The sequence below is a fragment of the Trichechus manatus genome, unplaced genomic scaffold, assembly GCF_000243295.1.
Source record: "Trichechus manatus latirostris isolate Lorelei unplaced genomic scaffold, TriManLat1.0 scaffold00177, whole genome shotgun sequence".
Lineage (NCBI taxonomy): Eukaryota > Metazoa > Chordata > Mammalia > Sirenia > Trichechidae > Trichechus > Trichechus manatus.
In genome coordinates this window covers 1,278,255-1,305,860 of record NW_004444113.1, presented here as the reverse complement: position 1 = coordinate 1,305,860, position 27,606 = coordinate 1,278,255, and the positions used below count along the sequence as shown (strand labels likewise).

The following is a 27,606-nucleotide window of genomic DNA, read 5'->3' as shown; positions in this document are numbered from 1 at the left end:
AGAGAGAAAGAAGAGGGGGGCAGGAGGGAGGGAGCAGAGGTCTGGGGTTTATGGGGAGGGGGATAAGGAAGAAAGGAAGGAAGGGGGAGGGAGGGAGGGAGGGGAGGTATGGGGGTCTGAGGAGGGGCATGAGAGAAAAAGGAAGGAAGGAAGGGAGATAGGGAGGGAAGGAGAGAGTAAGGAAGGAAGGAGGGAGGGAGGAACGGAGGAAGAGAAAGAAGGAAGGAAGGAAGACTGTGTTATTTTCTCAGCTCAGAAGACTCAGACATTTTCAGCTCAAACCGCCCCTCATCCCAGGGGTTCTAGGCTCCCTTGGAGCTCACAGCTTTCCTGGAATGAGGTGAGACCCTTCAAGAACCCCTGGAAGAGCTGGCTGATCCTGGTTGTGGAAGGTGCTGGCATGGGCTGGGCATCACCACCCCTCCTGGGCATTGGGGGCTAGCGTGAGGGTGCTTGGTGAAGGCAGTGTGAGGGGTCCACTCTCAGGGAGGGAGGTGCAGGCCCAGGGCGAGGGCAGGGGACGGTGACAGTGGTATCTCATGAGACCTGAGCAGTCAGCTGCCCACGGCCCTGGCTCCAGGGGGCCCCTGGACACTAGGGCAGTGCCCCTAGCAGCTTTGTGGTGGCCACCCCAACTCGGGGACCACTCTGCAGGCTCAGAACCCCGTGTTCAGACCCCGCTGCCCTCCCCCAACCTGGCCTCATATGCTTTTACCCACAACCCTCTCTCTCCTCTGCACAAAGCTCTCAACTTCGCCCACAGTTGTGGCCAGATCCGTTATGGTCCTTGATTGTCCATTAAAGTCAGAGAATAAAGCAAAGGTCACTAGAAGACAAATAGGGGGTCCCTTCCCTAGAGCCAGGGGCAGGGAGGGCTCTTCGGGAATGCAGTTGCTCCTCACAGGAGGTGCTTATACTTCATCCTGGGGACGGTTCTCCTTCTCTACTTGCAGAAAGAAAGCTCGGCTTGGTAAGAGGGAGAGGGAGGAGGCATGCGGTCTGTTTCACTCAAGTCATCGATGAAAACTATGTCTCCCTTCTCCTTGTGGTCAGGAAAATGATCCCAGGTTGAAAATTCTTGGAAGTTCAGCTAGATGGGAACTCTGACTTTAGGGCTATTTGATGTCTTCGCGTTAGCAGGCCCTTGCTTCTAACACGGGTAGAAAACCTCTCCCCCCTGTTCTCGGAGCAGGTGTGGGAGGTGGGTGGGAAGGACCAGGAACTCTGAGCTTTCAAGGGCTGCTAGGAGCCCTGGTGGTGCAGTGGTTAAGAGCTCGGCTGCTAAACAAAAGGTGTGCAGTTCAAATCCACGGCTGCTCCTTGGAACCCCTATGGGGCAGTTGTACTCTGTCCTCTAGGGTCACTATCAGTTTGAACCAGCTCAATGGCACCCCACAACAGGACAAAGCAAGAGATTGCCATTTCTCTCCCTCAGGAATATTGTCGGAGTGATTAAAACCAAACAAACACAAACAAAAACCAGTTGCCACCAAGTCGATTCTGACTCATGGTGACCCCCTGTGTTACAGAGTAGAACTGCTCCATAGGGTTTTCTTGGATATAATCTTTACAGAAACATTGCCAGGCCTTTCTTCTGCAGCACCACCGAGTCAGTTCAAACCACCACCCTTTAGGTTAGCAGTTGAGTGTGAACTACTTGTTCCACCTAGGCACCTCTGTCTGAGTGATAACAGCTACGAAAAGTATTAACCTGAGAATACTCTGTATTCATTTCCTCGGGCTGTGGTAATAAAATACTAGGCCTCCCTTATCCGCGGTTTCGCTTTCTGTGGTTTCAGTTACCCTTGGTCAACCGCGGTCCGAAAATGTTAAACGAGTGGAGTGATGAAATCTCGAGCCGTCCCGCTCCGTGTCCCTGGGGACCACGTTCACATGACTTTTATTACAGTGTATATTGTTGTAATTGTTCTACTGTATTATTAGTTAGTGTTGTTAATCTCTTACGGTGCCTAATTCATAAATTAAACTTTATCTAGGTATGTATGTATAGGACAAAACATAGTATACCTAGGGGTCGGTACTATCTGTGGTTTGGAACGTGTCCCCTGCAGATAAAGGGGAGACTGCTGTACCTCGCGGAGGTTGGTTTCAAAGAACGGGAATGACTAGTCTAACAGTTCTGGAGACTTTGCTGTTGTTAGCTGCCGGCAAGTCAATTCTGACTCATGGCGACCCTGTGTGCAGAGTAGAACTGCGCTCCACAGGGTTTTCAAGGCTGTGAACTTTTGGAAGTAGATTGCCAGGACTTACTTCTGAGGCGCCTCTGGGTGGGTTCGAACCACCAACCTTTTGGTTAGTAGTCCAGCCCTTAACTATTTCCGCCACCCAGGGTAGCAGTCTGAATTCGGGGTGTCATCTGAGGCCTGCTCTCTGAAGGCTCTAGGAGAAGCACCTCCCAGTCTCTTCTGGCTTCTGGTGGCCCAGGTGACCCTTGACTTACAGCTGCAGCGGAAGTCAGTCTTCACTTGCTGTCTTCCCTCTGTCTCACTGTGTCTCTGCTCTTCTTTTTTATAAGCACATCACTCAGATTGGGTTAGGACCCACCTTCCTCCACCTCTTATCAACTAACCAATAACATCGTCAAAGGCCCTGTTTCCAAACAAGGTCACGTGAGGTCTTCCACATAAATTTTAAAACCAAAAATCCACTGCCTTCAGAGTCAATTCTGACTCACAGCGACCACATATGGTTTGCCAAGGCTGTAAACCGTTGCAGAAGCAGACTGCCACATCTTTTAGGAGGCCTTTCATGTAAACAAAGACAGAGCACAACAGACCTACATATTTTCCACACTTTTTCTATTAAACCAAAAAAAAAAAACCAAAAAAAAACAAACCCACTGCTCTCAAGTCCATAGCGACCCTACAGGGCAGAGTAGAACGCCCCCACAGGGTGTCTAAGGAACAGCTGGTGGATTCAAACTTCTGACCTTTTGGTTAGTGATCATAGCTCTTAACCACTACTCCACCAAGGTTTTTTCTATCAGTGCTTAGTAAATAGTAAGATTTGTTGGACCCATGAAGACCCTCCTGACTGTCATTACTGAAACTTGTCCCAGTGATTACTGAGAAAGATGATTCAAAATGTAGAATCACGGTGATCCAGCAGTTTTTGGCCAGTCTGTGAAAAGGTGAAAATTTAATGATTTTACCCGTTTGTAATGCCTACATGGAGCCCTGGTGGCGCAGTGGTGAAGAACTCAGCTGCTCACCAACCGGCTGGCAGTTTGAATCCACCAGCTGCTCCTTGGAACCCTATGGGGCAGTTCTACTCTGTCCTATAGGGTCTCTAGGAGTCGGAATTGGCTCCACGGCAACGGGTTTGGTTTTGGTTTTTAATGTCTATATATACTGATGATTCTGTCACGTTCCTCGGACTCGGGCAGACATGGCTCTGGCAGCGTGCTTGTCTGTTTCCCACTTTTGCCTCTTGGAACACATGCCAAATAAACCTTTCTTCTTGCTTTGCTATAAATCTGTGGTGATTTTACCCCAGAGCACCCAGAAGGAAAGGTACTCATCCATTGGCCTCCTGAAACACAGCTTTCTTTTCCCTTTTCCTTTCTTGTAGCTTTGAGTTAAGGAAGTCTCCTTGATTAGACAGGACCTCAGCATTAGCTAAGGACAGTTCACTGGTTTGGAGCGTGCCTCTTAGTAGGGCAGGAGAAAGCCAGCTATGGAGGCTGCGGGAAGGCAATAGTTTTTGCCCACGCACAGTAAACCTAGCTGTCAAAGCAGCTAAGCCTTGTTCTTTAGTTGGGGAACCACAGTCACCCTGGAACCCCAACTCCAAGGTGGGGCTGTTAGTCTTTCAGAAGCCCCGAACTCTTCCAATCACACGCATTTAACTCGTCCGAGGGTACCCATGCTGTTGGCAGCAGGGCTGGGATTCAGATGCGGGACCTCGGCTTGTTGTACAAATCGCCCTCTCTTACACGGGGATGGCAGCAGGAGGAAGTAAGAGAGCTGAGCAGTTAACCAATGTCATAAAACAACATGTGTACTACTGTTTCATGAGAAACTATTTGTTCTGTAAGCCTTCACCTGAAGTACAATAAAATATTTAAAACAAAAGAGAGAGCTGAGCAATCTGAGAGCAGGCAAGATTCAGATCGGACACGAGGGACTTAGGCAGGCTCAGGCTCCCGAGCGCAGGCGACAGCTCGCGAGGTTGCTCTCTGGGGTGGGCCCTTTGTACCCTGTATTCTCCACCCAGAGTTATTCATAAGGACAATGGCTACCACTCATGGAGGCCACATGTGTGTGTCAGGCACAGAGCACAGATTTTTATAAATATCTTCTCTTCACAATCCACCACCTGTCTGTCCGTTTGTCCTACTGTGGTGGCTTGCCTGTTGCTGTGCAACTGAAAGCTATGCCACCGTTTTTCAAATACAGCAGGGTCATCCATGGTGGACAAGTTTCAGTGGCGCTTCCAGACTAAGACTAGGAAGAAAGGCCTGGCTATCTACATCTAAAAATCAGCCAATGAAAACCCTATGGATCACAAGAGAGTATTGGCCAATGTAGTGCTAGATAATGAGCTCCCTAGGTTGATAGGCACTCAAAATACACAACAATGGACTTGAGCATACCATTGATGGTGAAAATGGTGCTGGTCTGGCCATTGCTTCGTTCTGTTGTACCTGGAGAGGCCATGAGTTGGTGCCGACTTGATGGCAACTAACAACAACTCTTTACAGAAGAAAGCAAACCAGCAACAACCACAAAATCACAAGGTCCAGAGAGGTTAGATGGCTTGCTCGAGGCTACCCCACCAGTGGCGTGCTGGTTTCAGATCCAGATCTTTCTAACTCCAAGGACAGCATTCATGCCACAAAGCCCTCATAACCTAATTGTGCACTTAGGAGTCATCAGGGATAGAACTTGCATGGGAGAATTCATCCAGAATGCTCCTTAGAAGCAAGGATGGTGAGACTTTGTCTCACGTAACTTGGACGTGTTGTCAGGAGGCACCAGTCCCTGGAGAAGGACATCTTGCTTGGTAAAGTAGGGGGTCAGAGAAAAAGAGGAAGACCCTCAACAAGATGGATTGACACAGTGGCTGCAATGATGGGCTCAAACACCGCAATGATTGTGAGGATGGCGAAGGACCAGGCAGTGGCTCGTTCTGTTGCACATAGGGTGGCTACTGGTCAGAACCAACTCCATGGCACCCAACAACAACAACAGTTACTTTGGACTATTTCATTGTTACGGACTGGACTTCTATAACAAGAAATTCTAAAATACAGTGGCTTAATTGAGATAAAGTTTTATTTCTGTCTTGTGAAACAGACCAGGTAGGTGGTCCACCGTTGCTGTTCAACCATGATGTGGACCTAGTCTCTTTCCATCTTATTGCTTTACCATCCAGAAGCTTCTCCAGAAACTAATGGTCAAAGGATGACTCTCTACCACCTCTACTTTCTAGCCCATGAGAAAGGAATGAGAAAATTCAGGGAGTACATACTCCTTTCCTTTTATGGGGATAATCCAGAAGTTGCACACATGGTTTCTTCTCAATCCCCGTGGCCAGAACCCAGATGGCCATATTTAGCTGCAAGGGAGGCTGGGAAATAGAGGCTTTAGCCAGATGACCACATACCAAGCTGAAGCTTCTATTACTATGGAAGGGGATAAAGGATACTGGGGAGACAGAATCAACACAGAAAAAGTCCTCAATCCGAGCACGTATAGAAGATGGACGTTCGTCCAGGAAGTGGGAAGAACCAGGATCAGGACTCTGCTCTGTCTCCTCAACTTGTGTTCTTGGTCTCCACAGCTACCATCCTAGTTTGGGACCTCTGGATTATTTCACCTATTTCTTAACTGGCCTCCTTAGCTCCTGTCTCTTTCCCATATAATTCTCTACATCACCAACAGCATTCTAAATTGCATTTTAATTGCAAAATCTAATTATTTCATGTTCCTGCTTAAATCCCTTTGATGGCTCCCCACTGCCTATAAGATCAAGTCCAATCTGCTTAGCAAAGCATTTGAATCTTGGTCAACTATTATCATTCCTCTTCCATTGCCCCTGCACAGTTACCCGAAGCTCCAGGCAGATGGAGATATTAGCAGTTGTCCAAATACCACAGCCTCTGATTTCCTTGTCTTTGTATGCGCCGTTCCTTCTGCCTGGAATGCCTTTTCCTTCTTTGTCCTTCTGGTGCATGGATTCAGCTCAGTCTTCAAGGGCCAAGGCTCAAGATGTAGCCCAGATGCTGCTTCCTCTGTAAAGCTAATCTCCATTGAGTCCCCGGGCGGGGTCACTCACATCAGAGTAGTGGAGAGTTGTGAGGGCCTGGAATCAGGCAGACCTGGATACAGAGCTTCACCCTAGTGAGATCCGTGAACCGGGACATTTTCTTGAACCGCATTTTTCTCATCTGTAGAATGAAGCTAATCGTACCTACATCATAAGATTATTGTGAAAATTAAATAAGATATGCATATATAATTCCTGATACATAAAAGATGACTATTATTAAAATTATTACCCTGTGTGTGTGTTAGGATAAAGCTAAGCTGCTATAAAAACAAAACAAACAAACTCTTTGCTGTCGAGTCAATTCTGACTCACAGCGACCCTGTAGGACAGGGTAGAACTGCCCCATAGGGTTTCCAAGGAGCACCTGCTGGATTCAAACTGCTGACCCACCAGGCACCCTGGATTTGGACTTCTAGCCCCCTAACTGTGAGAAAATACACTTGTTTGTTAAAGCCCCCCACTAGTGGTATTTCTGTTATAGCAGCACTAGATAACTAAGACACATGTGATTAAAAAATATTGGCCTTAAGCAAAGCAGATCACCCTCCATAAGTGGGTGGCTTTAAAGAACAGGAATTCGCTGTTTCACCTTTCAGAGGCTTCAAGTCCAAAGCAGGGAGCTGGCTCTAGGGGAAGGTCCTTCCTTGTCAGTGGCCCGGCGCGTTCCTTGGCGTTCCTTGGCGTTCCTTGGCGTTCCTAGGCATTCCTGGGCATTCCTTGGCGTTCCTGGGCGTTCCTGGGCGTTCCTGGGCGTTCCTGGGCATTCCTGGGCGTTCTTGGCGTTCCTTGGCTTGTAGGGAGGTTTTCTCATGGTGTCTGTCTTCCCTGTGTGTGTGTCACTGTGTCTATTCTGCTCTTTCTGTAAGATGCCACTCAAAAGGGACTGGGTTGAGAACCCACCCCACTCCAGTATGTCCTCATTAACTTAACAAAAAACCCAATTATTTCTAAACAGGGTCACATTCACAAGCACAGAGGTTAGGACTCCAACATATATTTTGCGGGAGACACAATTTAATTCATAACAGATGTTCATGGTAAAATTCTTTCAACTTTGCTATATGTTTGAAATTTTTCATAATAAAAAATGCTTTCAAAAAGTGGTTTTAAAATTACAGTTGTTTTTTTCCCCTCAAGTAACTGTTCCAAAGTGAATGTGCCAGTTTTGCGGGTAAGGACTCAAGTTCTGTTCCATCTGTTCGTTCAGGGGCGCCAGTCTTGTGGGTAAAGATTCAAGTCCTGTTCCACCTGCTCGTTCAGGGGCACCAGTCCTGTGGGTGAGGACTCAAGTTTTGCTCCACTTGCTCGTTCAGGGGCGCCAGCCTTGTGGGTAAAGACTCAAGTTCCATTCCACCCACGCATTCAGGGGCGCTGGCCTTGGGGGTGAGGACTCAAGTTCCGCTCCACCAGCGCGTACAGGGGCGCCGGCCTTGGGGGTGAGGACTCAAGTTCCTCTCTGGTTGCCGAGGCATTGTTTCATCGTTTTCTAGACCCGAGGACGCTGTCCTCATCGATGGCCAAAGCTGGACCACTCTGTCCAGTTTCAGCACCAAGGAAAAGAAAGTGCAGGAGGCCTAGACCCGACAGTGGTAGACACAATTTTTGTTTCTATTCCATTGCAAACATTTATTGTTGTGGCCACATTTGAACTCAAAGGAAGCTGGGAAATGGTTAAGCCCTTGACTACTAGCCGAAAGGTTGGCTGTTCGAACCCACCCAGAGGCACTTCGGAAGACAGACCTGGCAATCTGCTTCCGAAAGTTCACAGTCTTGAAAACCCTATGGAGCACAGTTCTACTCTGCACACACGGGGTCACCATGAGTTGGAATCGACTTGACAGCAACTAACAAGTCCAAGGAGAAGGGGCGTATCCCTCCCTCTGCTCCTGGAGAGCCCACCAGGAGGCCGTTGATCACATTGAACTGTGTCGTGTTGTTGTTAGCTGCCGTCGAGTTGTTTCAGACTCACGGTGACCCCATGTGACAGAGTAGAACTGCCCCACTGGGTTTCCTAGGCTGTAATCTTTATGGGAGCAGACTGCCAGGTCTTTCTCCTGCAGAACCACTGGGCGGGTTTGAACCACCAAACTTTCAGTTGGCAGTTGAGTGCTTAGCTGCTGCACCACCAAGGCTCTTCAGTCATTTGAAACTCCCAGTGGATTGAAAAAGGAGCCCTGGTGGTCCAGTGGTTAAGCACTCATCTGCTAACTGAAAGGTGGATGGTTCAAACCCGCCAGCCGCTCCACAGGAGAAAGATGTGGCAGTCTGCTTTTGTAAAGATTACAGTCTTGGAAACCCTATGGGGCGGTTCTACTCTGTCCTATAGGGTCACTATGAGTCCGAATCGACTCAATGGCACCGGGTTTTAAAGAGTGTTGCCATCACCTATTATGACAGAACGTTTTTATTTTCATTTTTTAAATTTTTTATTGTACTTTAGATGAAGGTTTACAGAACAGATGATTTCTCATTAAACGGTTAGTACACATATTGTTTTATGACAATGGTTAACAAGACCACAACATGTCAACACTGTCCCTCCTCAGCTTTGGGTTCCCTATCACCAGCTTTCCTGTCCCTTCTTGCCTTCCAGTCCCCATCCCTGGACTGTTGTGCCCCACCGGTCTCATCTTGTTTTATGGGGCTATGACAGAACATTTTGATCTGTTGTATCAAGTCAATGAAAATGAGCAAAATTAAGCACTAGAACATCTATATGTAGAGAGAACAGTGATCTACGTATGTTTAGAGGGTCTTATACTTCCTTATGCATGCGAAAGCTGGACAAAGAAGACTGAAGAAGAATTGACACCTTTGAATTATGGTGCTGGCAGAGAATATTGAATATACCATGGACTACCAGAAGAACGAACAAATCTGTCTTGGAAGAAGTACAGCCACAATGCTCCTTACAAGCAAGGATGGCGAGCGAGACTTCGTCTCACGTACCTTAGACATGTTATTAGGAAGAAGTATTCCCTGGAGAAGGACATCATGCTTTGTGAAGTAGAGGGTCAACGAAGAAGAGAAAGACCCTCTGCGAGATGGATTGACACAGTGGCTGCAACAATGGGTTCAATCGTATCAGTGATTGTCAGGATGGCACAGAGCAAGGCAGTGTTTCGTTCTGTTGTACGTGGGGCCACTATGAGTCAGAATCGACTCGATGGCACCTAACAACAACATACTTCCATAAGGCGCCCTGGTGGCGTAGTGGTTAAGCACTTGGCTGCTAACCAAAAGGTTGGTGGTTCAGACCCACTAGCCTCTCCATAGGAGAAAGATGTAGCTGTCTGCTTCCGTGAAGATAACAGCCTTGGAAACCCTATGGGGTGGTTCTGCTCTGTCCTATAGGGTCACTGAGTCGACATCAACAGCAATGAGTTTGTTTTGGTGGATTGCAAACTCCTTGAGGGCAGAAATAGCATTTAGCATATCTTTTAATCACCAAAATCAAATACGTGATCTGAAATACAAAAACAAAACATTTTCTGGGTGAATAAATGCACTGATGAATAGATAAATGAATGAGGTGAAGAATTAATAGTACTTCCTTGGACCATAAGTTTCTTGGTATGTTTCTACTTTTGTCGTGAAAAGCAAGCCATCTCTTGATCGCGTAGGCCTATGATATGCCAATTCATTTAAGCCAAGCAGTTCCTTATTAATTCAGGCCCCCTCCCACCCCGCTCCTCCCTCAAATTCATTATTCATGAGGGATGAGACTTGTTATTTGACAAAGTTTACCAAACAACCCCGGATGCCTTGGAAGGAAAATATTTAACCTGATTAAGAATGGAAACTATTGTGCACATTATTAAAGTACTTGAGTAACACCAGTTTAGATTAAAATAATGTGAAAACGGGGTTTTAAAATTGTCTACTTATTACCATCGACCCTCAAGACTGCTCCTTGGTTACTTGTTTTGTCTTTTTTTAATCTGTTTATTTGGAAATAATATAATTGTGTTTCCTCCACATAGTCTGTAATTCTAACTTTCATTAACTCATAATGAGCTCTTATCAATTGATCCAAATTGCTATGTTTTTACTGCCCTTTCCAACCTTTAATCTGAGATATAAAGAAACATGGTCCTATTGTAGATGGCATTTAGCTCAAGTGTTAATTGGATCACTATTGGAAAAAGAGGAGAGAAAATCTAATTTTTCTGTTGTGTTTGATGAACTTGTCTATGAGAAGTGCAGCATCATCTCCTCCAATTCTCACATTATTCTCTTCTGTGGGGTTTAGGGTCTCCTGGTTGTCTGCACAAGATCTCCACATGGAGTTGTGGGGGTGACTAGCGAATTTCCTGGGTTTTCTTCTGTGTCTTGACTGGCTGTCTTTGTGTCTGTACATTGGAACTTATTTTCAGCAGGTATGATAGGCAAAGGCTAGCCCAGAAGATGCAGTGAATTCTGATGGGCCAGGGACTGACTGTCAGAAGGACCTCGTTTGGGTAGGTGTGAGTCTGGTATGTGCCTGATGAAAGAAGGTAATGCTGAGGAAAAAGGAGATGTTTCTACAAGAAGAATAAACAGAGAGAGGGATGGTTTAACCTGGATGCAAAGGGCGAGTAGGAGGCCAGCAGCTGGGAGAGGCAGTCCTTAGCAGGGGGAGGGAGCCCCTGGATAGTGCAAATGGTCAACACGCTCAGCTGCTCACTGAAAGGTTGGAGGTTCAAGTCCACCCAGAGGTGTCTCAGAAGAAAGGCATGGCAATTTACTTCTGAAAATCAGCCATTGGAAACCCTATGGAGCCTAGTTCTACTCTGATGCCCATGGGGTCATCATGAGTTGGCACAGACACCACTGCAACTGGTAAACATGGGGTGGCTGAGAAGACACCTGTCAACCAGGAAGGAAGAACAGAGTGTCCCCAAGGTCTGGGAGGAAGATTGCTGATTGTCCCTCATGGGAGTTCTGGCCAAGTGGGCCGGTGCTGGGGTTCAGCTCTGGGGTGGTCATTCTAGTTCCCAGGGCAGATCAGAGGATCAAATCTGCGGCAAAGGAGCAAACAGAAATCAAACTGTCCTTGTTTCCAAGGGGTGATCTCAGGTCTCCAGAACAGATTGAACCCCCAAAGCCTGGGCCTGGGGAAGGGGAGCAGGGAAGACAGGCAGAAAGGAGGAAAGGGCCAGACCCAGGGCTGAGATGCCAGGAGATGGCTCTTGTTGGGTGCTTATTCCATGATACTTGGGCAGGTCTCTCTGGTTAAAAATCCAGGATTGGAGTGGTCCAAGGAGCCCTGGTGGCGCAGTGGTTAAGAGCTTGGCTGCTAACCAAAAGGTTGCCAGTTTGAATCCTCCAGCTGCTCCTTGGAAACCCTATGGGGCAGTTGTACTCTGTCCTGTGGGGCTGCTGGGAGCCGGAATCGATCGACAGCAACGCATTTGGTTTTTTGTTTGTTTTCTTTGGGTATCTTTCATTTAGATGGTGAGAACGTGGTGAAACCCATGTGAAATTGGTCACTACAGATCAGTGCTTACTTCGCTTACTGGGTAATCTGTCCCTGGGGGTACCCACGACATCCTCACTTCTAACCTGCTCAGTACAAATCCATCAGTTCTCTCTACCACCTCTGCATACCAGCTGTAAGCTCAAGGGTACCCCGGCCCCCTCATTTCAGACATGCTGGCTCCCACGCAGGGACGGATTACTCCATAAACAAGGCACACGCAGGGTTAATTTCACCTCTTTCTCCCTACATCTTTGATAGAACCCAGGTGAAATTGTGCACTGCAGATTCGTAAGTAAACACAAGTAAGCCGGTGCGTACCTTACTTGCTGTAAGCCAGTGCATACCGTGCTTCCTTTGGGTTCAATAATTTGTTAACATGACTCACAAAGCTCACAGAAAGTGCTATACTACTGCTGTGGTTTTATTATAGCAGGAAGGATACAAACGAAGAGACCCCAGGGTAGGGTCTGGGAGAGTTCCCAACGAGGAGCTTAGCTCCCATGTTCTCAAAAAGGGATGTGCTACCCTCCTCCCTGTATGTCTTTCAGCAACTAGGACGCCGTGGAGCTTCTGTGTCCAGTCTTCACTGGGGCCTCTTGATGTAGGCAGGATTGATTGAATCATGCCCTCTGCCTTAAGGTCAGGCTGATAGCACCGGGTGGGTCATTGTGGACTGGCCAGCCCCCACATTAGCATAAACCCTCATTAGCATAAACCCTCAGGGATGGTCTGGAAGCCTTATCAAAGACACTTCAATCACTGGGGAAATTCCAAGGTTATAGAGGTTCTCTCTCAGGAACCAAGAACAAAGACCAAATCCTTTGGGTAAGGTTAAATTATTTACCCCACAATGACAGATAAACATTTCCCCAGAGGACACTTTCTGGAACCTTCTACCCCTCTTCTTGGATGGCAATTTTCTTTTTATCCCAGAACTTCATAAGCCCTGAGGGTTCCTCTCAGGCCAAGGAGCAAATCCCCAGAACACCTTGACTGGCTTCATGCTACCTCATGACCCAACTTGGTGTTTAGTTCTCAGAGAATGACTTTGTGCAATCTGTACTGAAATCCCCCAACAAGACACCGAGTCACATGATACTGCACTGTATGGGAAATCCACACCATTTCTCTCCTCCCCAGTGAGGGCAATCACTGCCAATCTGTGGTGCTATTGTGAAAATGAGTCATTTGGGAGGATGCCAAAATAGGCAAAGAAGGGACGAAAGCAAATTGGCTTGATGGATTTGGTGGTGTTAAATAACGCAGATTTAAACATGGTGCACTTCATAGTGTTGTGTTTTTAATCTTTGCGGAGAATGTTGATTAAAGAGAGAAGCCATCTAGATATGTGACATTCAGTAATATGATTATATTACCCTTTAAAAATGTTTATTTTTCACTATGTAATAAATGCACGTTTTATAACTCAAAATGATATGAAAATGTTCACACAAAGAAGTCTCAATCCTAATCTCCCATCTACCCATCCTCTATAAACTAACCAGTTGCCATTGAGTTGAATCCGACTCTTGGCTACCCAGAGCCCTGGTGGTGCAGTGGTTAAGAGCTCAGCTGCTAACCAAAAGGTCGACAGTTTGAATCCACCAGCTGCTCCTTGGAAACCCTATGGGGCAGTTCTACTCTGTCCTGTTGTAGAGGAAAAATATCCCAAAGTTTAGTAAAGCAAAAAGAAAGTTTTGTTCGGCATATATTCAAAGGGCAGAAGTGGTAAAACGGACAAGCATGCTGCCGCAGCCATGTCTGCCCAAGTCCAAAGAACCATTACAGAGCCATCAGTATATGTTACCATTACAAATGGACAAAACCATCGAAAGCTTAGCCTTTTCTGATTGGCTAGAAATTGTGATCCTCCATTTTGAATTGTCTTTCTTAACAATCATTGGTCCAGGTTTCAGGAACAACAGTCAGTAGGGTCTTCATTGGTCCAACAAATTTCTATTCACTAAATGCTAATAGAAAAGATAAGAGTAGAAAGTCTTCTGTGTTGTGTTTGATCGGCTTTATGTGAAAGTTTCCCTAAAAGATATTTTCCAAGAGTATCTTAGCTATTGTCTTTATACCTCAGGGCCCAGTTGATGTGTCCTTGGGAGTCCTTGTGAACCCAGCTGTATGCTCAAGGAGAGGGAATAATAACTCCGATATTATTTCCTAAATCAGTCCTATAAGTTGTTATGAGTCGAATCTGACTTGACAGCAGTGGGTTTGGTTATTTTTGGCATGGCCACCTAGGGACTCACCCATTCCCCATAGGTCTACTTTTATTAGTTTCTTTTGTATCATTTCATTTTTTTTAATGCAAATACAAGCAATGAACAGACTTCCGTGGTTTCAGGGGATCCTACACTAGAAGGCAGAACTTGTACCCACTCTACAAGCTCAAAATAACAGATACATTCCTAGTCTCCCCTGCAGCGAGGGTGAGGATGTAGGATCTAGGCTTAGCCAGTCACAACCATCCTCCCCAGACTTTGAATTGGGAGCTGGTGACATACTAGTGGCGCGGTGGTTAAGAGCTCGGCTGCTAACCGAAAGGTCGGCAGTTCGAATCCACCAGGCGATCTTTGGAAACCCTATGGGGCAGTTCTCCTCTGTTCTATAGGGTCACTATGAGTCGGAATTGATTCTACGGCAACGGGTTTGGTTTTTTGGTTTTGGGACATGCTGAAGCAAGTACAGGGAAGAGTAATTTCCAGAGCAGCAGCTACGCCTCCTTTGCTGAGGCAGTGGTGCTAGTGATTCAAGCTATAGCATCCTGAGTCCAGGGTCACTGGGGTCAGTAGTGAAAGTTGAGGTATTTGCAGAGCCACATTAACTGTGAATTGAATAACTCTTAAACTTCAAGGTTCCCAACTAGAATGGGCCTCTTTCAAGTACTAGGAGGAGGTTGTACCCATACATTGACATGATCTTGTAAAATCTGCAAAAAGAAAGGTATTTTAACTGCAATTGGTTAAGACTGCTGACTCCTTCCACTCCAGCTTACCACTGGTCACACTTCCTTTCGTGCCTTGAGGTGTTGGAGTGGCTGCAGCATTTTGGGGAAAGTTAAATTATTTACTCCACACCGATGGGCAAACATTTCCCCAGAGGACACTTTCTGGAAGCTAAGAGGAAGTTGAGTTACGATGCATTTAGTTTGGGTTTAGTGTGACATATTTATGTGGTTAATAATTACTTCCATAGTCTTTGCTAGCTACTCTGGGGTAGGAATAGCTGCCAGAAATATTTCTACTCACCACTGTACCAATTCACCAAGTCTCACAACAGGAATGTACAGAGCCAGAAATTGTGCTGCAGTGTGAATATGTTGTTAATGTCAGGTTCTAGAATTATGTGAAAAGTGGAGGAGAAACTAGATTTGAGATGCACAGAGCCAGAAGCTAGTCTACGGAAAATTCTTATTATAAATTTTCAGATCACAAATGAAACTTGATTGAGGTTTTCCTAAATGTGACAACAATCCTACAACTTTACATGTCTTTTCCAATACTATGAAAACATTGAAAGAAACTTTTCTAAATTTTCCATAATAAAAAACAATTCGGATTTCAACCAAATGATCAAGGTTAACATCATCAGTGGTAAGTTATGTTGATATCATGTACCCTTGATATGATGTGGCACTTCACTTCTGTGGTCTTCCTTCCCAAATCCATCACCTTTGTCTAACCATGAGAAAAACATCAGACAAAAACACATTGAAAGACATTTGTCTTAGTTACCTAGTGCTGTTATAACAGAACTAGCACAAGTGGGTGGCTTTAACAGAGAGAAATTTATTCTCTCACAGTCTAAGAGGCTAGAAGTTCGAATTTCGGGCACAATTCCAGGGGAAGTCTTTCTCTGTCTATTGGCTCTGGGGGAAGGTCCTTGTCATCAATCTTCCCTTGGTCTAGGAGTTTCTCAGCGCAGGGACCCTGGGTCAAAAGGACAAGCTCCCCTCCTGGCTCTTTGTTCTTGGTGGTGTGAGGTCCCTCTCCTCTCTGCTCATTTCTCTCTTTTATATTTCGAAAGAGATTGACTCAAGATACAACCTAATCCTGTAGATTGAGTCCTGCCTCATTAACATAACTGCCACTAATCCCACGTCATTAACATCATAGAGGTAGGATTTGCAACACATAGGAAAATCCCATCGGATGACAAAACAGTAGACAACCACACAACACTGGGAATCATGGCTTAGCCAAGTTGACACACATTTTGGGGGAATACAGTTCAATCCATAACAACATTCTACAAAATACCTCACCAGTACTCCTCAACACTGTCAAGATCATCAAAAACAAGGAAACCCTGGGCCATGTTGTATCAGTTTGACCTTTGGAGGGGCTGGAGACTGAGTAGGTTAGGTCAGTCATGTCAGTGCTGTACGTATAGGTGACTGACCCCCAATAGAAACCCTGGGCACCAGGGCTTGGATGAGCTTCCCTGGTTGGCAATACTTTGTACATGTTGTCACACGTGGTTACTGGAAGAATTAAGTGTTGTTCATGATACTGCACTGGGAAAGGACAACTGGAAGCTTATGCCTGGTTTCCCCTGGACTCAGCCCTATGCACCTTTTTTCTTTGCTGATTTTAATCCGTATCCTTGCACTGTAATAAACCATAACCACGAGTTAAAAACAAACAAAAAACAAAACAGGGAAAGTCGGCAAAGCCATCACAGTCAAGAAAACTCTAAGGAGACCTGATGACGAAACGTAATGTAGTAATCTGGGTGGGGTCCTGGGACAGAACAAGGACGTTAGGGGACAACTAATAAAATTCAAATCAAGTATGGAGTTATTTAATAATGATGTATCAATGTTGGTTCATTGTTGTGAGCCGTCAAGTCAATTCTGACTCATAGTGACCTTATATGACAAAGTAGAAACACTCCATAGGATTTCCTAGGCTGTAATCTTTATGGGAGAAGATAACCAGGTCTTTTCTCCCTAGGAGCCACTGGTGGGTTCAAACTTCCAACCTTTTGGTTAGCAGCCAGGTGCTTAACCATTGCACCACCAGGGCTCCTTGTTGGTTCATTAGCAGTAACAAATGTACCATAGTAATGTAAAAACACCTACTGCCCTCAAGTGGATTCCAATTCATAGCGACCCTATAAGACACAGTAGAACTGTCCCATAGGGTTTCCAAGGCTGTAAATCTTTATGAAAGCAGACTGCCACATCTTTCTCCTGCAGAGCAGCCGGTGGGTTCGAACTGCCAACCTTTCAGTTAGGAGCCTAGTACTTAATCACGGCACCGCCGGGGCTCCTTATAGTAATGTAAGATGTCAATAATATGGGAAACAGGGTGAGGGATATACTAAAGCTCTCTGTACTATCTTCACAGTTTTTCTGTAAATCTAAAACTATTTTAAAATAAAAATGTTATTTAAAAAATTTGAATCAACCAAGCTAAAACAAAGACTGAATTATCTATTCTCTCTATACCCAAAACCAAAACCCATTGCCATCGAGTCAATTCCGACTCATAGTGACCCTATAGGACAGAGTAGAACTGCCCCATAGGGTTTCCAAGTAGCAGCTGGTCGATTCGAGCTACCAACTTTTTGGTAAGCAGCCAAATGTTTAACCACTGGCCACCAGGGCTCCTTCTGCTGCTAGTAACTAAGAATTTGATGAATAAGTTGGGCATCATTGAAAGCAGTGGTTCTCAGCCCTGGCTGCGCTTTAGAATCACCTGGGAGTAAGCGGTTAAAATATACTAATGCACAATCCAACACCAACTGAATCCGCATCTCTAAGGGTGGGTCTGGGTATATTAGGAAGTAAAACTCCCCCAGTCATTCCAATATTTAGTGATCTGCTCCTGTAAAGATTACAGCCTAGGAAACCCCATGGGGGCAATTCCATTCTGTCCCATGGGGTCACTGATGCAGAATTGACCCAGTGTCACACAACAATAAGAAAATTTGAGAAAAAAAAGTGACCCAGTTCACAACAGCAACAAAAATGTATAATACTTGGGGCAAGGGGAAGAAGTATACAGAATCTAGAAGCATAAAATTACAAACTTTACTGGAAAATCTTTTTTGTTTTTTTAATCTACTTTGTAAATGAAAATAATAGAGTTGGGAAAGTTTAATATGGTAAACATGTTTGTTCATCCCAAACTAACTATCTATATATTCATTAGAATTTCAGTCTCTATTTCAATAAAATTATTTTTGGAACTTGACTATGATTTTAAAGTGGATTCGGCAGAAAATGTGTGAAACTGCTCAATTTTTTTAAAAAGAAGAATAAAAAAGGGCATTCGTTCTACCAGATATTAAAACATATTTTTAAAATGACAAAATATAAACAGTTCCTAAGAAAGAACAAACAGATAAATGGAACAGAATGAAAATTATAGAAATGATTCTAATTATATATAAATAACTGGTTGCTGTTGTTCTGACTCTCAGCAGCCCTACGAACAACAGAACGAAACACCGCCCGGTCCTTCACCATCCTCACAAGTGTTGCTATGCTTGAGCCCTTTGTTGCAGCCACTGTGTCAATCCATCTTGTTGAGGGTCTTCTTCTTTTTCGCTGACCCTCTACTTGACTAAGCATGATGTCCTTCTCCAGGGACTGGTCCCTCCTGATAACATGTCCCAAGTATGTGAGATGAAGTCTCGCCATCCTTGCTTCTAAGGAGCATTCTGGCTGTACTTCTTCCAAGACAGATTTGTTTGTTCTTTTCGCAGTCCATGGTATATTCAGTATTTTTCGCCAACACCATAATTCAAAGGCGTCCATTCTTCTTCGGTCTTCCTTATTCATTGTCCGGCTTTCACATGCATAGGAGGTGATTGAAAACACCATCGCTTGGGTCAGGCGCACCTTAGTCTTCGAGGTGACATCTTTGCTTTTTAACACTCTAAAGAGATCTTTTGCAGTAGATTTGCCCAGTGCAATGGAGCTTTTGATTTCTTGACTGCTGCTTCCATGAGTGTTGATCATGGATCCATAGACAAGGGGATGGAGTGGTAGAAACCATGACCTTTTCATGAGAGTCTTCAGGTCTCAATCCACACACCAAATAAGAATGTTCAACCTACTATTAGCATTTATGGTAATAAAAAATTAGGAAAAAACCTATACATTAAATAACAAAGATTCATTTAAAATTTATGGCAGTCTTAGAGTACTAAAAACCAAAAAATGAAACCTATTGCCATCGAGTTGATTCTGACTCATGGTGACCCTAAGTGTTACAGAGTAGAACTGCGGGTTTTCTTGGCTGCAGTCTTTATGGAAGCAGATCATCAGGCCTTTCTTCCATGGCACTTCTGGGTGGCTTTGAACCACCAACCTTCAGATTAGTAGTAGAATACACACTATTTGTCCCACCCCGGGACCTCGAAGCCATTAAAAATTATAGTTGAGAATTTATATTTAAATTTATTGATATTGTAAGATATTCACAATTATTAAAGAATAAGGTTCAAAAACAATAATCATTTTTATTAAGTAAATACTTTTAAAAAGGAGCCCTGGTGATGCAATAGTTAAGCGCTCAACCAAAACGTTGGTGGTACAAACCCACGAGCCGCTCCTCGGGAGAAAGATGTGGCAGTTAGCTCCCATAAACATTACAGCCTAGAAAACCCTATGGGGCAGTTCTACTCTGTCCTATAGGGTGGCTGTGAGTCAGAATTGACTCAGTAGTGATGGGTTATGGATGAATATTTAAGAGTGTATTTAAGCACAGGAAAAGTCTAGAAGAAATACCAAAATGTATACAGTATTAAGCTGTGTGTGGGAGTGAGGAGGATGATGGGTGATTTTTTTTTTTCATTATCTGTATTTTCTAAAATTTCTACAATGAAAATGATTTATTTTTGGGTTAAAAAAAGATGTTAATGGAATTTGTTAACCACCTAGTTTTAGTATTTTCTGGAACAAAGCAGAACATAAATTGTTTAATTAATCAAAGAAAATTAGAACAGTAGGCTCCATACTCCTAGTCCTGTCTCTGAGTAAGTAGGCACTGTTGGAGCCCTGGTGTCGCAGTGGCTAAAGCTCTGCTGCTAATCAAAACGTCAGCAGTTCGAATCCCCCAGCCGCTCCTTGGAACTCCTATGGGGCAGTTCTACCCTGTCCTGTAGGGTCACTGTGAGTTGGAATTGCCTTTATGGCAACAGGGTTGGGTTTTTTAATTGATGATGCCAGAGTCCCTGAGTCACACAAACCGTTAACATGCTCGGTTGCTAATTGTAAGATTGGAGGTTGGAGTCCACCCAGAGGTGCCTCAGAAGAAAGGCCTGGTGATCTACTTCTGAAAGGTCACAGGCATTGAAAACTCTATAGAGCACATGCGGTTGCCATGAGTCAGAGGCAATTAGATGGCAGCGGGTTTTTCTTATTGACCACACCTTAGATTTGTATGAACCTCATAGATTCCGAGACATGTTTGATTTTCAGGCGTTTGTTCACTTGGCTTTCTCGGCTACCTGGAAGGTGACTGGATGCTCACCCCACGATCAAGATGAGAACACCAGGTGACAGGTGACGTGACCTGTTCAGTGTCATGCTGAGAGCCGGGGTCCACGCTGGGACCAGAACCTGGTCCCTTGGTCTGCTGCTTTTTGCCCACCACACGCCTAACGGCTGAGATACAGGAGTCATTTGCCAACCGCTGTGCTGTGTTCTGTCCAGGTAGCTCCTTATGCAGCAGGGTTCTGGGTCTTCCCCCCGCCTTTACTGCTTCCCTTCATTCATTCAGCATTTGCTGAGCACAGCGTAGTGAAGAGCACCCCTATATCGAGAGCTCACAGTCTCGTGGACGAGAGATGAAATGAAAGAATTAAAATGCTATCTTGAGAGGAGATCCAAAACCAAAACCAAATCCACTGCCGCCGAGTCAATTCCGACTCACAGCGACCCTACAGGACAGAGCAGAACTGCCCCACAGTGTTTCCAAGGAGTGGCTGGTGGATTTGAACTGCCGACCTTTGCCTTGGCAGGTGAACGCTTAACCACTGGACCACCAGATCAGGGAGGTCTAAACACAGCCCTGGGGAGTGACCCCTCCACTGAGAGCCACAAAGCTTCCCAGGGGGCTGCCGTGAGGTGATGGAAGGGGGCAGGCCACACAACAAGAAATGGAGCCTAGAGATAAGCGGAGCTGAGAGAAGGCGTTCTGCTCTCCTTTGCTCCCTTCCGGCCTCATGGGCCTCTCAGGGAGTTTTCACAATGATTGCCCCCAAGCCTGTCTCCCGGTGACCGGCAGTCACAGTAAGGCGCAGTTGGGGCACCCCCAGAGGCTGACCTCAGCGCTTGTCTCCCTGTTTTCTCCCTGCTCCCCACCCTCCTGCCACTGGCTCACAGCCCCAAGCCTTCTGTTCCAGGGCAGCGGCCAGCTTACCCCAAGCCTCCTGGAGTGCTGGAGCATGTGCTTGGCGGGGATGCCCATGAAGGTGAGCTGCTGGGGTAGAAAGAGCAAGGCTTGGTAGGCCTCCAGCCCCTGCCTCTCGAAAGTAAAGGTCCACCCGTCTGTCAGGTGGCCACACTGTGGGGGCTTGGGTGTTGCCATGATGCTGGAAGTTACGTCACGGTATTTCAAATGCCAGCAGGGTCATTGGAGTTTCCAGGCTAACACAAAGAAGGGAGGAAGGGCTGGCTATTGAATTCCAAAAATTAGCCAGTGAAAACCGTATGGGTCACAGAAGAACACTGTCCACTTGCCTGCTTTGGACACGTCGTCAGGAGGATCAGTCGCTGGAGAACGCCATGTGTGGGGAAGCCGAGGGCTTGTGAGGGTGAAGCAGACCCTCGGCGAGATGGATGGGCACGAGAGCTGCAACATGCCAGCAATGGTGAGGATGGCGCAGGACCGGGCAATGCTTCGTTCTGTCGTACGTAAGGTTGCCATGAGTCGGAGCCAATTTGAGGGGAGCTATCTACGTCAACAGGAAAGTGGGGGTACTTGTTCCTCTGTGTAGAGCCGCTGGAGAACCAAACGGATTAACACCTGCGTAGGCAGCCAGGTAGCGCTCAATAAGCACCTGCCACCACTCTGGACTGCGGTCTCTTCATCTGACAAGCCCCAACCCCAGCCCTAGCCCCGCCCTAGCTCTAACCCTAACCGTCCCGGGCAGCCTTGGTGGACCCAGACACCTTGGCTCTCTGTGAGCTAAAAGAGTGAGAACCCTCCCCTCCCCTCCGCACTCTAATCCAGCTCTTAAATAAATGGATGGGTCTTTCGCATTGCAATTAATTATCCTGCAAAGAGCTAGCTATACGCTATAAATAGAGCGTTATCTTTTGTTATTTTCTGCTTTGTATCCGGCACATTATATTGTTCTTTTATCCTCCCTTGCTTTTAAAAAGTCTTTCAAACGTCTTGCCTTCCAGGGAAGAATAAACAGCCTGCTATTTCTGGAGGAAACGTGTATACTTTTTAATATATTAGTTTAAAAGAGGTTTAGTGTAATAAGATGGTTGTAAACTAATACTGATTTTTTTATTATTGTTATTTGCTGGTCGGCCTTTCCTTGATCTAAAATCCTTCCCCCTCTTCCTCTTTTTTTTGGTTTTGCCCTGCTCTGTCCAGCTGCAGAGACTTCAAGCGAGAAACCGATCTCTCGGCTAAAGTGTTACATGGAAGTCCATTCGCACTAACCACACCAAAAGCAGCTGTCTGAGGCAGTTTCCCTGCGGAGGTGGGTGGGGACAAGGTGGAGTCCCAGGGTCCCTGAGAGCTTGGAATGCAGCCATACAGAGGGATGAAGTATGGCAGGAAGGGTGAGCTGAGTGAAGAGGCCCTTTCCAAGAGACGTCACAGTGGGGAGAGAAGAAGGGAGAGATGCGCCTTCTTTTTTTCTCTTCCTTCTGTCTGTCTCCCTTGACCTCTTCCTGCCCACTCCCCACTCTTTAGAGGGCTTGCAATGGTGGCGGGGAGCCAGCCCGGAACACATTTGTGGGTGGAGAGGTGGGATCGAATGAAATCATAATGTGCTGAACAGTCTTTGGTAGTTTTCACATCACAGCATAAGTGTGTCCCCACTTTAGACCCAAAGCTCATAATCTCCACTTTGAGAACGAGGAAGCAGAGAAGAAGGGACACTGTGTCACTTGCCGCGGGTCATCGAGTGCAGTGTCTGCGAGAGAGCGCCAGCCCGGCCCTCCTGCTTTCTGTTCTCGCCCCTGCAGCATCAACGCCATGGACTCTGCTCCACGTCGTGTGTTCCCCTCAGGAGCTCCTCGAGGCAGGTACTGTCATCCCCGCACCAGGACCTGGGAGCACAGAGCCGCTGCGTGACTCGCCCACGGTCAACCAGCTTGTTAGCGAAAGACAGGACTTAATCCCCAGTTGTCAAACCGTGGAACCCTTGTGCCCTCTTCCCCCTCTACTCTGCCGTGGCTCCTCGATCCTCTGAGAGGTCAACGTCATCATCAGAGGCAGATCTCAACAGCACCTCCCGGCACCAGCCCAGTGTACTTCCCACACCTCCTGGGGCCTAGTAATGCACCCCCAGCCCTGTCTGTGTTCTAATGGCAATAGCTGGGCGGACTCTCTTCCCCCCGAATCAGGCCTCCAGGCCTGCTCGGGCTGAGGGATCTCCCAGAAGTTCGGGAGGCAGCGGGAGAACTGAACTCAGCCCTTCCAGGAGTGTCTGGACGGGCCTGGATGTAGGAGCTGGAGGCCTCTGCAGACCTTTGCTAACTCTGCATTTCTCTAGCACTTGGACTTCTCCCCCATGAAATGATATCGGAGGAACCAGATCCCTCAAGTAGAAGGGGGGTGCGGAGGTTATGGGCTTTCTCTCACAGAGGGAAGCACCTGTAAGGTCTTAGCAGCAGCTAAGGGGCAGGGAGTGTGGCCACCTGCTGTGAAGCAGCACCTGAGGGACCCTGAAAACGAGCTGGCCCGTTGGTCTCAGTAAAAGGCAGGATTAGAAGCCGCCGTTTTAGCCCACCCCCGGCGGCCACTTTGTCTGGCTCAGAATTCCCTGCCTTAATGGCCTGAGCCCACTTCCAGGGCCTGTGCTGGCCTCTTCCCCACGGACCTCTCTGCTGGGGTGAACAGCCCCAGGCCTCAGGGGTGGCCCAGGGCTGTGTGTGTGTGTGTGTGTGTGTGTGTGTGTGTGTGTGTGTGTGTGTGTGTGCGCGCATGCGTGTTTGTGTGTGCGTGTATATGTGTGTGTGTGTATGTGTGTGTGTATTCGAGCATGTTTGTGTGTGCCTGTGTGTGTATACGTGTGTGTGTTTGTGTATTTGTGCATGCATGCAAGCGTGTTTGTGTGTGTGTGTATGGGCTGTGGGTTCATGTGCAGGCGGGAAGGTTCTTGTACAATGGAGCACAACCAGACTCCTGGGGTGAGAGGAGAAGGGGGTGAAACACAAGCTCCCGTTTGTAGTCTTGCCCCAACCCCTCAAATGGGAGGGGAGGGCCTGTGCCTCGTTATAGCTGAGCCAAGAGCCCACCCAGGTCCTGCCTTTCCCTTTAGCGCCCATTTCACTGGCTCTTAATACACATAAAGAGAACACAATGAACCAAATAACACTCATATCACCTTTTATCAATCATAATACGTCTGCTTTGCAAAACGTTTTTGAAAAATACAAAGAAAAAATGAAAGGAAAAGCATCCTCAATTCCACCCCTGGAGACAGACGCTGTTAGCATTTTGGTGGATAGGGGTATACTCTATCAGAGTTTTTCCCATTTCTATAAACAAATGGATTGTTTAAAAAAATGAAACCATGTGATACATGCCAATTGCTATCCTGCTTTTTTCATTTTTAAACGTATTATGGAGATCTTTCCACAGCGGTGCATGAATATATACTTCATTATTTTAATGGCTGCATACTATTCATTCTATTCATATGATTTATTAACCAGCCTCCTCCTGATGGGCATTTAGATTGTTTCCAAAATGATGTTGGCATTATAAACAATGACTCAACAAACGTCCTTGTAGAGATATCTTTGCACATGTTAGAATAAACCAAAACACCAAACCCATTGCCTTCGAGTTGATTCAGACTCATAGCAACCCTATAGGACAGAGTAGAACTGCCCCATAGGGTTTCCAAGGAGCAGCTGGTGGATTCAAACAGCCAACCTTTTGGTTAGCAGCCGAGCTCTTAACCACTGTGCCACCAGGACTCCGCTGCTACATATAGTCTTTCCAAAATACCCTCTAGAAAGAGTGTCCCGGTGTCCACTTCCCTCATCCAAATGTGGTCTTATCAATTTTTTAAATCTTTGCTGACAGGTCAAAATAGACGTATTTTTGTTTAATCTACATGGCAAATTTTTCTAACGAGATTGAACATATCTTACGCGTTTGTTATACATTGACTTTTGCCTGCTGCGGGTGACGGAGGGCATCCTTGGTGTTTTATGTGGGTGTTTTCCGCACTGCTTTGTAAGGTCTCGCACACTAAGTGTGACAACCTTCTGTGGTCACACTGTCTCCTACCGCTCTGCTCACTCCACGGCTCGTGCCTCGGCCTCGTTGCCTCTTCCCCGAGGTTTCTTGCCATGGTGAGCAGCATGAGGAATGTTCAGAAAGAAGTCACTCTGTGGGGGCTTCTCTTAGTTACCTAGTGCTGCTATAACAGAAATACCACAAGTGGGTAGTTTTAAAGAACAGAAACTTATTTTCTCACAGTTCTGGAGGCTAGGAGTCCAAATCGGGGTCTTGGCTCTGTGTGCATGTGCTTCTGTGTCTATGCTACTTTTTATTTAACTCAGAAGTGGGTTTGGAATCCACCCTGCACTGGTATGACCTCAACTGATTGATTACATTACACTAGATTGCATTATGGAACGTAATTACATCACATTCAATTACATGACATCCACAGGTATCAGGTCTAGAATTCTAACACATTTTTTTAGGGGAAACAATTCAACCCATAACAGGGTTTAATCTCCCTTGAAACCTGTCTTAGGCTGGTTTCTCTAGAGAAGCAAAACCAGTCAAGTGTATAAATATATTTAGAGAGAGATTTATATTAAGGAAATGGCTCACATGATTGTAGGGGCTGGAACGTCCCACGTCCATGGATCAGGAGAGAGGCTTCTCCCGACTCATGTAGCTGCAGGGGCTGGTGAACCCAAGATCTGCAGGTTGGAGAGCAGGGCTCTTGCTCACAGGCTGTGAAGATCGATGAATCCCAAGATCGGCAGGTAAGCTATTAGCTCAAGTCCCAAGAACCAGAGGTCAGACAAACAGGAGGCAGCCGCTGGATCCAGAGAGGGCAAAAGCCAGAACGTCCACTTATATTCTGATGCAGGCAAATGTCCAAGGAGACTCCCTTTCAACTGATTGGCTACTCACAGCAGATCCCATCATGGTGGTGATCACATATAAACACTGGAAATCGGGGCCCAGCCAAGCTGATACACAATCTTAACCATCACAAATCCCTTTTATCTGCTGTTTTCTCTCTTTCCACTTCTTTGTTCCTTTAGTCCTTTTCCCAAGGCTCCCTTATTAGCTCCACCAAGACTCTTCCCTTTGACTTTCTCACCACCAGGGGATGACGGCTGCAGACTCAGTGGCTGAGAACAGCCCATTCTGAAGGGGTGTGTGAGATGAACCACCCTGCTCTCCGGGACCTTCTGCCCCCAAAGGGTATCCTGTGGTTAGTCAATCCCCATGGCCAATGGAGACTGTCTTCTAGGGAGGAACTGAGCCAGCCAATGCCTCTGCCAGCTGGAATGCTTGTGGGCTTGCTCAAAGGCTGGGAGTTTGGGCGACGGTATGGTATCAAGGAAGATTCTGTTGCTCCCAAGCTGTGTTACTATAAGCAAGTGAGCTACTGAACCTCTCTGTGCCTCAGCTCCCTTATCTGTAAAACGGGAATAATAAGAGCACCCACTTCTTAAGATTGTGCAATAATCCAATGAGATATATGTGAAATATTTCGAACAGTTCTAAGCCCAGCATGAGTGCTCAGTAAATGTTAGCTGTTGTGATTAAGCTACCACCCGCCTGTCAGTTTGTCATACTGTGGTGACATGTGTTGCTGTGGTGCTGGAAGCTAGGCCACTAGTATTTCAAATACCAGCAGGGTCACACATGGTGGACAGGTTTCAGTAGAGCTTCCAGACTAAGACAGACTAGGAAGAAAGGCCTGATGATCTACTTCCAAAAATTAGCCAATGAAAACCTTATAGATCACAACAGAACATTTCCCGACTTGCTTGCTTTGGACACGTCATCAAAAGGGATCAATTGCTGGAGGAGGACATCATGTTTGGTGAAGTAGAGGGCCAGCGAGGGCGAGGGAGACCCTTGGTGAGATGGATGGGCACGATAGCTGCAACGATGGGCTCAAACATGCCAGCGATCATGAGGATGACACAGAACACAGGACAGGGCAATGTTTTGTTGTTGTACGTGGCGTTGCCATGAATGTGACCTAGTTTGGAAACAGGGTCTTTGAAGATGTTAAAAGTTAAATTAACATATGGTCATACTTGCTTAGGGTGGGTCCTTATCTAATCCAAAGACCAAAAAAAACCCAAACCCATTGACGTCGAGTCAGTTCTGACTCATAGTGACCCTACAGGACAGAGTAGAACTGCCCCATAGGGTTTCCGAGAAGTGGCTGGTGGATTCGAACTGCTGACCAGCCAAGCTCTTAACCGCTGTGCCACCAGGGCTCCAAACGTAATCCGAGCGGAGTCCTTATGAAAGGGGAGAAGAGGGAAGACGTCCACGTGACTTCGGAGTTCCACTGCACCAGCAAGGCCTCTAGGGCTGCCCGAAACCAGGAGAGATTAGAGAGGATGCTCCCCTAAAGCCTTCGGAGAGAGCATGGCCCTGCTGAATTGGAATGTGGACTTGAATCTGGACCTCTGGCCACCA

At 46.3% G+C, this 27,606-nt stretch overlaps 1 protein-coding gene across 1 annotated transcript in view; it reads left to right on the top strand.

Annotated features, from left to right (window-relative positions):
• Positions 1-21,533, top strand: part of MIS18A (MIS18 kinetochore protein A) — a 186,399-nt gene extending 164,866 nt beyond the window's left edge. Inside the window, exons 2-3 of the mRNA XM_012558613.1 lie at positions 21,125-21,193; positions 21,483-21,533. Of these exons, the coding sequence (XP_012414067.1) occupies positions 21,125-21,193; positions 21,483-21,533 (120 nt within the window). The remainder of the gene's footprint in view (positions 1-21,124; positions 21,194-21,482) is intronic.
• Positions 21,534-27,606: the final 6,073 nt, after the last annotated feature.